Here is a 9764-nt window from a genome sequence, read left to right on the forward strand (position 1 = left end):
GAGAGAGGAATACAGAGAGAGATAATGATAACACATCTGCCTCGGTTCATGTCAGATATGATAATTATCAGTGGCTGAGTCATCAACATGATATTGCTCCGTGTTCTACTTTGATACATTCAAGTCAAGAGCATTGAGAAGCATGGAAGGATAAGATGTGAGATACGGTAGAGAGAAGCAGAGTAGAGAGAGCAGGAATTTGAAAGTGAGAGCGGTGGACGAGTATGATAGTAGTAGGATAGAGTCTGGAAGGGATGTTGTTGATGTTGAGATAGTGAAAAGTAGTAGATTGTCTAAGATGCTTTATAGTTTGACAGATATAGTGATCTTTAGATCTTAGTAGATATAATCTGTGCAGTCTATGATTGCGATGAGTAAGGGTAGAGGTTCTAACTCGCTCTCTCTGTTTGCTTGGTCTTCTAGACGTTATGACAGGTGTTGAGCAGGCCATCTATCTGGTCACAGTTCGGGCATTGTAGAGCTCGACTGCCAATTTCTTGCCACGTGCACTAGACATTGTGGAGATCTGGCAGTGATGTGGGCAGAGAAGGGGTGTCTGCTGGGAGTCTGATTCATATAGAAGGGGCAGAGGAGGGGAGTGGAGGAGGGTAGTTGTATGTGCTTATGACGACCTAGAGTGATAAAGTGCTCTAATGTGTTATTAGCAGTTTTATTCTATAATGGTTTCTAAATAATTAAGACCAATCAATTTATATTTAATTTTACTTCACTCATTTCTTTTCTTTCTCTATCTAACCTTCTACATCGTACAATTTTTACAGACAAACGAAGTACCAAATGTATTGTGATATCTGTGTATGTTCTCAGAGGGTGTTATAGTGTTTGTCGGTAAGACGTTAGCGGAGTTATATGATGAGTTGGTAAAAAGGCTAGGTCTCTCTGGGGCTAATAATGTCGAGTAGCTTTTTTGCTCATCTTATCGAGGGGGCTTTAATGAAAATAGTTATATTATCTCATGTGGGTAGGTTGTTATTGGCCTGTACGGGCGTGTCTTGGTAGGATGTGTTGTTCTTACATGTGATCGCTCCACTGTAAGGTGAGTGCTATAGAGACGCGACTACAGGTAAACAGACTTGGGTGAGCAGGTTAGCTATAGGTAGAGGCATGTGGGTGACAACATTGGCATTCAATAGCGTGACTTGAATGAGAGTGGTTCGTAGGCTGGAGAGATATATTGGATTGATAATCTTATATAGTATGGTAGTTAGTTTGTATTTGGACATGATGTCTGCCATAGGATACCTTAAAGTGAACATAAGTATACGCTGCAGAGGATACATTTTTATTACTTATATTCTGTTAAGCAGGGCCAACTCTAGGGAAACCATGTTAGATGCCTTCAGAAGATATGATTTTTTTGAGCATAAGTTGTACTATATCACTTGTAGTAATTTATGTATCTTTATGGCTGTGTAGAGAGAAGTTTGAGAGAAGAGACAGAGCGAGGAGAGTGTAGACAGTGGATAGACGAAGTGTTGGTATGTAGGCGGTGAGAGTAGTGAGGCACGTAGATGGAGAGGTTTGTGGGAGTCGTATGTAGAAGTTGGCGCTCATTGTGGACCGCAGAGCAGAGGAGTATCTTGAGACGAGAGTTGAGTATAGATGATGGAGGCATGATGGGGTGGACGATGTGAGGCCGTTGCAGTCGAGGAGGAAGAGGAATCAGAGAGAGGGACGGATACTACGCAGGTGTGCAGGCAAGATAGGGTGGTTGTGACTGCAGGTGTAAGTGCTGCATCTACCAAGAAGAGAGCGTGTAATTGAATATGTAGGACGTCTACTGGGGATGGGTCACATGGGTATTTATTAGAGACTAGGTAATACCGGAACAGCAGTACGGACAGAAATGTTGGATAATGTTTTTATAATTTGAGTATAAGTTGTCTCTGGGAATGGTTCGCTTCGCTTGAGTTTTAGCATTATTATATAGCTAATGAATACTTGGACTCTCTAAGTCAGCTTCTATGCAGACAAATGCGACAAGTATAACTGATAAAGTTGCGTGGCAAGCTATAGTATATGGCAGAAACGGATAAAGCAATTACAAGTACACCTAGAATTGGGATATATATCATAGACTTGTACTAAAGCCAAATCACCATACAGTAGTACATGAGTACATAACAGTTGTGCTAATCGCGCGACACGGTATCAGAAGTATGTAATCACATGAAGTTGTAGATCAAGAATACATCTATGTCAGGAAACGCAATGAGTCTGATGTGTTTAACTATGACTATATCCAGCTTTAATATATCACAGACTACGCATGCTCAGAGACAGGTAACTAATGCTACTACAAAATGGTTGTATATGGAAGCCATGACACACGAGTGTATTTTATGGAAACAATTGAGAATGTACTACTTTGGAACGTATCATATATACGCCAGTACAAATACTATTGAAGTGAACTAATGATCTACTTAGGACGCTGGTATTGCTAGTCTTAGAACCTTGTGATACGTGTGTTTAGGAATATTGGCATAGGCTCAGACACTGGTTATACTAAAGATTGCAACTAGACAATGGAGCAGGTGCTATGCGAAATACTGAATTACTTGGTGTCTATATATTGTAAAAGGACATCTGACAATAAGTTAGAAGTATTTGTTTGTAGTCTTACGCTTTTATATAAGCCGAGGTTACCGGGATTCCGTATAATCTAGTGGACTAATGCAGATGTAGAGCTTTACGTAGTGTAGCGAGGTATCAATCGGTACGGTTTCTAATGAGTATTCTAATATCGTGTTATTATTTAATGCTAACGATATATGGCTGGACTGTAGACACTAGTATAGTGATCAATTGACTGTCTTACGCTCCTCCAGAGCTCACTAGTATCTCAGCATATGCACATCAAAGGATTAAAACTGACTATAAGCTTTGTATAGCCAGCATGCAAACCGATATAACGTATAAATATTGTGGCTGTTAAATTTTGTATTACTATATATTAAGCAGGACACAGACTCACAGGACTAACAAGTGCTACTTCCACTTACTAAGCTTCTATATGCCAGACACTATATTGAATGAGTCGATCTCAGCTGAGCAACGCTTCTATAGCAGAATCCATCAGTCAGGTACGTATGCGCAGACGAGTAAATAATGATACTAAGGTATCCTATGCTAAATTCTCCAGCAAAGAGGCCGGTCGTACGCGAGCAAGGTAGGCCAGACGTATATTGATAAAGATTGATAAAATAATGAGTATCAGCTTCTATAGGCCAGACACATCAAGTCTAATGACTACTGGAGCTTCGTAATGCGGAACATCAAAGTATCTTTTATGACTATTCACCTCTCATGGCTTTATACATCACTGCTCCTCTTCAGACACATCACATGTAATACTAATTGCTGTACTCAATAAGACGTCGTGTAATATTGAGCCTAGACTCAGTGCTCGATGTATCATGCTAGCAATTAAGATGCTAGAAATCAAAGCTTCTATGCGGACTACGCCTACTTGTAACAGTAATAATATAATAGAGCTCTACTATGAAACAGGGCTGTGTCTCTCATAAGAGCAAGGTGAGACCTACTCATATTCACACCCTGATAAATATAATGGACGAACTCTTACCTTTAACGACCAGGCTATGGCGTTCGTCATGACGCTCATGGGACAACCCGCAAATATCGGGTAGATAAAGTAGTGCACATATATAGCTCTGGGTGGAGATGCGTCTCTCAATATTGCTCGACAGCACTAGAATCACAGGTTCACTAGTGATATTATTGACTCTATACAGTTAACATTGCTTTATCTATAGTTTCATGCACGAGCAGCATACTTTTGCTATTGCGTTCTTGACTGGAGTCTGCGCAGATTATGCAATGATAAAGGTCATATGATCTAGAGCTACTGTTTACACATATCTTTGTGGTCTGTGTCAGGATCTTTGGTATTGCAGTTCCAAGAACCTACGCCTTGACTAGTAATATTTGATACTTCAGTCAGAAGCCGGTTGCATTTAGTTGGAATCGTTAGGGAGGGCCATGAACATCCCTTAGTGAAATTCTAATTCTGAGAGGTACTTACGATATGCTATTTAGGGCTCAGAAACAGTAAAGAGAAGACTACAACTAAGTGAATCTGGTAGGTTTTGAGTATAGGTTTTAATAGTTTTGCGAATAATGGGGAACTGACAATCATATCTGTAATATGATTATAATGATATACAGCAGTCTTCTCTATTAGAGAATAAATCACATAGGCTAATAAGTTATTATGATATTATGTACACACATATTGAAATTGATTTGGCTGTACAACGCGCTTTTAAATTAAAGAAAGAGTATCATGGAATGAGTGAAATAATCTAGATGTCTTAGTGCTATATATATAGATGGACGGGCAGTATAAATCATAATCAAAGAAGATTAAATATTAGATATTAGAGGTTATTAGAAAATACACTCACAGGGCATGTCTGTGTATCAAAAGTGTAGAATTCACTCGCTGTATCCTACAGTAAATAATGACTAATACAGCTTCTATAGCCAAGACAACTCAAAGTTAAGAGGTAAGTTCGATGGATTGGAGTAACTAACACAAGGGCAGCTAGCTTGTAGTATATGTCAGGCGATCTAACCCAAGATCATGAGTTGATAGTATAATATGACTCATTTATATCACATAAGCTATGCTATAGTAGCTAGGTAATAACCTTGTATAACGAGTCATCCATCAGAAGTATAACGTAAATATGACTACTCAGACCTATTCTATTGTGACAGTCACTGCACACATGAAGTAAATAGTTGAACTAGTCCAGTATAACATTATGGCTCATGCTACTACATAAGGTCATGTATAGTCGTAAATATCACAGTAATATATGTTCACATAAATCGAACCAGTTCTTAGCTGGTTTATAAGCATTAATGACTATACATACACTCTATAGTATGCCACAGCACATAACACCAGTCATACGCAATGTCAACAGTATCAAACTAAGTTACCATTATTGTCACTACAGTTAGCGATGTATAGACATTATGTATACACATTACAACAAGCAGGTCATAAAAGCTGTATAACATTAATGGGTCCACATAGACACCAGTCTAGCATGAGATTGATAGTAATGATATTTTAACACCCCTGCACATTGGATGCATATAGTTTATTATGCTTAATCATGGTTCGATATGAGATCATACGAGGGCCGCGCCACGAACATTAATGTCACATAACACGCAGCCTAGCATGTATAACATTATGTGCACTAAACGCAGGTCTGATGTATAACATTATGTAATAAAAGTCTAGCATGTATACATTATGTGCACATTACAACCAGTCCTAGCATGTAATACCACGCACATTAACTAGCAACCCTCACTCACCTCGACCCACCCCCCAACCCCGAGTCTAGTAATGTATAAACCTATGGTCAATAACAGTCAGTCTAGAGATGTATAACATTATGTCACATAACACCAGTCTAGTGTTTATAACATTATGTCACATAACACCAGTCTAGCATGTATAACACTATGTCACATAACACCAGTCTAGTATGTATAACATTATGTCACATAAGACCAGTCTAGTGTTTATAACATTATGTCATATGACACCAGTCTTTTGATTCCCTCCCTCCCTTCATGCTCTAATGGCACTATTAAACTACTCTCTGTGACATATTAAACCATGACTTAGTAATACAGCCCAAAGTAGCAACATGTTTCCAATTGTGGCTAGCCCTGTAATAAGTCATGGTGAAAATGGGATAATAGGTTAACGAGCACTTACAGAAAAAGAGCCCAGTTCTAAAGGAAAATCTGTGCAAATCTCCCAAACCACTTTATCAGGGTGTTTAATATGTTTTTCGTGTTTTTCAGTTTTTTATCATTTCTTGTTTGGGTGATTTACTGACCCGTGTGTCTTCTGAGGATTGTGTTCTGGGCTCCACCTCCAAGGGTTTACAGGCTTGGTCTGGCCTTTCTATTTACATGTGGTGTTTATGACACAATGCACAATGATTGTAATGTAATTATGTTCACTATTAAAATCGATTTTTTTTTTACACATTACATATGGCAGCAACGTGCTGGCCTGGGAGAGAGGGAACATTGTGAAAGAGTAGATCTGGCTGACCATTTCTCTTTGAAACTGAGGATATAGTGGCCATTGTGTCCACATCGATAGGTAGCCTGGTCCCAGATGTCTTTGTGCTGTATTGCCAACTCCTATATTCTTTGCCATGACAATAACTGTAGGAGTTGGCAATACAGCACAAAGAGATCTGGAACCAGGCTACTGTGTAGAAACATTGCAACAAAGGGAGTCTGTGCAACATGATGTGTTTGATACTGTACTTCAGGGGAGTGGAGATGCAGCTCTCCATGTCTGCTGCCGAAAGACGGACCTGGAGATAGCCAAAGTCCTCATTGAGAATGGGGCCAATGTAGACATCCAAAATGTGAGTAGGCAGTGTATTAGTTTCCCCTTGCAAACAGGGAGACAAGACTATCACAGGCATGAGTAATCAAACTTAATATACTGTTCTCTGCACTGCATTCTGTTCTGGTAAACTTTCATAGACAAGACATTGGTATGGAGACAGTAAAAACATCTAGCACAGCTATTGGGTGTGGTTATTGTAGAGTTGTACATCTGTTGTTTCCTGTCTGACAGGAGGAAGGACAGACTCCTCTCCACATAGCTGCCTGGGAGGGAGATGTGCTGCTGCTGAAACTGTTCTACCAGAGCAAGGCCAACCCTAATGTCACTGACAAGGTGGGGGAGGAAGGACGGAAGCCCAACTGTATTATACAAAAAACCCTATCTTCTAAATCCCATTGTTTCAGCCATGTTTTAGACCAGTTTTTTTCCCGGATAATGATTAGGCCTAGTCCTAATCAAAAGCATGCTCAATGGAGATTTTCCATTGAAAGTGCCTCTTAATCCAAGACCAGGGTTCATCTCTGTCAGGGAAACTGGCCCATTTATGTATTGTATTGTAGTCCACCAGTGAGTTTCAATAGTTTTTTGCCATGTGCACCTTACCATTATCTGACCTCTAACCTCCAGATGGACAGGTCACCTCTGCACATCGCTGCAGAGCGTGGCCACACCAACGTGGTTGAGGTCCTCACAGAGAAGTTCAAGTCCAACGTGCTGGCCAGAACTAAGGTAGGTTACCACCACTACATCTTAACAAGCCATATGTGCAGTTACAGTATAGGACTATGATCTCATATGGAACCATGATTAAGATAATAAACTATATGAGTCCTGTGGCGGTTGTTAGAAATACATTACATCTGTGTTTGGTTGGTACTGTAGTTGCTGTGATGGTGTCTGGCTACAGAAGCTGTAGTAGTCATTATTTACTGTGATGGTGTCTGGCTATAGAAGCTGTAGTAGTCATTATTTACTGTGATGGTGTCTGGCTATAGAAGCTAGGAAGCTGTAATAGTCTTATTTGTGATGGTGTTGGCTATAGAAGCTGTATGTAGTCTTTATTTTCTTGTGATGGTGTCTGGCTATAGAAGCTGTAGTAGTCATGTATTTTTACTGTGATGTGGTCTGGCTATAGAAGTGTTAGTAGTCATTATTTACTGTGATCGGTGTCCTGGCGTATTCTAGAAAGCCTGTAGTAGGTCATTAATTTACTGTGATGGTGGTCTGGCTATGAAGCTGTAGTGTCATTAGTTTACTGTGGATGTGTTGGTATATAGCTGTGTAGTCATGTATTTACTGTGATGGTGTATGGCTATAGAAGTGTAGTAGGTCATTAGTTATGTTAATGGTTGTCCTGTGTATAGGGAAGCTGTAGTAGTATTATTACTTGTGATGGTGTCTGGGCTATAGAGAGTGCTGGTAGTAGTCATTATTTACTGTGATGGTGTTGGGCTATAGAAAGCTGTAGTAGTCATTATTTACTGCTGATGGTGTCTGGCTTAGAAGCTGGTAGTTAGTCATTCTAATTTTACTGTGATGGTGTCTGGCTATAGGGAGCTGTAGTAGTCTTAGGTTACTGTGATGGTGTCTGGGCTATAGAAGCTGTAGTAGTCATTATTTCTGTGATGGGTGTCTGGGAGCTATAGGAAGCTGTAGTAGTCATATTTATTTACTGCGTATGGTGTCTCTGGCATAGAGAAAGCTGTAGTAGTCATTCTTTATGTGATGGTGTCTGGCTATAGGAAGCTGTAGTAGTGCTTATTTAACTGGTGATGTGTTGGCTATTGCAGCTGTATGTAGTCCATTAAGAGTTTAATGGTGATGGTGTCCTGGCTATAGAAGCTGTCGTAGTCATTATTTTGTGAATGGTGTCTGGCTATAGAAGCTGTAGTTAGTCATTAGTTAATAGTGATGGGTCGTGGCTATAGAGCTGTAGTACGTCCATGTTAGTTACTGTGATGGTGTCTGGCTATACGAAGCCTGTGTAAGTCATTATTATTATTTACTGTGTGGTGTCCTGGCTATACGAAGTGTAGTAGTCATTTTACCTGTGATGGTGTTGGGCTATAGAAGTGTAGTAGTCATATGTTACTGTGATGGTGGTCTGGCTCTAGAAGGCTGTAGTAGTCATTAGTTACTTGATGGGTGTCTGGCTATAGAAGCTGTGTGCATTATTTACTGTGATTACGTGTCGTGGCTATAGAAGGCTGTAGTAGTCATTAGTTTACTATTGTTGGTGTCTGGCTATAGAGGCGTAGTAGTCATTAGTTTTACGTGTGATGGTGTCTGTGCTATAGAAGCTTGTAGTAGTCATTAGTTATGTGATGGGTGGTTCCTGGCTATAGAAGCTGTAGTAGTCATGTAATTTATGGTGTGGTGGCTGGCTCTAGAAGCTGTAGTTAGTGCATTAGTTACTGTGATGGTGTTGGCTAATGGGGAAGCTCTGTAGTAGTCATTATTTTAACTGTGATGGTGTCTGGCTTAGAAGCTGTTAGTAGTTCATTATTTTACTGTGATGGTGGCTGGCTGGCTATGAGGTAAGTAGTCATTAGTTAACTGTTGATCGTGTCTGTGGGCTAATAGAGTTGTAGTAGTTCATGTAGTTACGGTGATGTGGGTGGTCCCTGGCTTATCGAGCAGCTGTAGGGTAGGTCCTTAGGTTTGTTTACTGGTGATGGTGTTTGGGGGGTTATAGAAGGCTGGTAGTGTAGTCATTAGTTTACTTTTACTGTGATGGTTTGTTGCTATAGAAAGCTGTAGTAAGTCATATTAGTTTTTTACTGTGATTGGTGTTGGCTATGAGCTGTAGGGTCGGTCATTATTATAGTTATATGTGATTGGGTGTCTGGCTATTAGCAAGAACTTGTGTAAGTATTTAGTTCGTGATGTGTCTGGGCTATAGAAGCTGTAAGTAGTTCCATTGTTTACTGTGAATGGTTGGTCTGGCTATAGAAGCTCTGTAGTAGTCATTAGCATGAAATAAATGTAAAGTGTCAGAGTTTGGGAAATCTCCAAAAGTTGATCCTCAAATTATAAAAAATATTAACAAGAAGTAACTATCAGTTTTTGTTTCTCCGTTTTTGTAATGACCCCCCTTTAAAATAAACAGTGTGGCAGTTCTTCCAGAGACTGTTATATTAAACATAAAAAAAGTGTCTCTCTTAGGGATGGACAGTTCACCCGCTAGATGCTAAAATTGTGGTCTACCGTTCCCAGTGTGGACACTCCAGAGACCACCGGCCCTCAATTCTGAAGAAAGCGGGTCTCCACACCATAGCACATGCCCATAAGGGGTCAAGATCCAAGACGAGTGTGCCAA

The 9764-nt window shown here is 40.0% G+C and overlaps 1 protein-coding gene across 1 annotated transcript; it reads left to right on the plus strand.

Moving 5' to 3' along the window:
- Window positions 1-6242: 6242 nt before the first annotated feature.
- LOC112079589 (ankyrin repeat and protein kinase domain-containing protein 1-like) lies at window positions 6243-7174 on the plus strand (the record flags this gene model as incomplete). The annotated part of the gene is made up of 3 exons (XM_024145495.2): window positions 6243-6461; window positions 6677-6778; window positions 7073-7174. Coding segments are annotated over exons 1-3 (423 nt in total), but the record flags the coding sequence as incomplete, so codon positions are not given.
- Between the last annotated feature and the right edge of the window lie 2590 nt (window positions 7175-9764).

Source organism: Salvelinus sp. IW2-2015, unplaced genomic scaffold, assembly GCF_002910315.2.
Source record: "Salvelinus sp. IW2-2015 unplaced genomic scaffold, ASM291031v2 Un_scaffold8580, whole genome shotgun sequence".
Classification (NCBI taxonomy): domain Eukaryota; kingdom Metazoa; phylum Chordata; class Actinopteri; order Salmoniformes; family Salmonidae; genus Salvelinus; species Salvelinus sp. IW2-2015.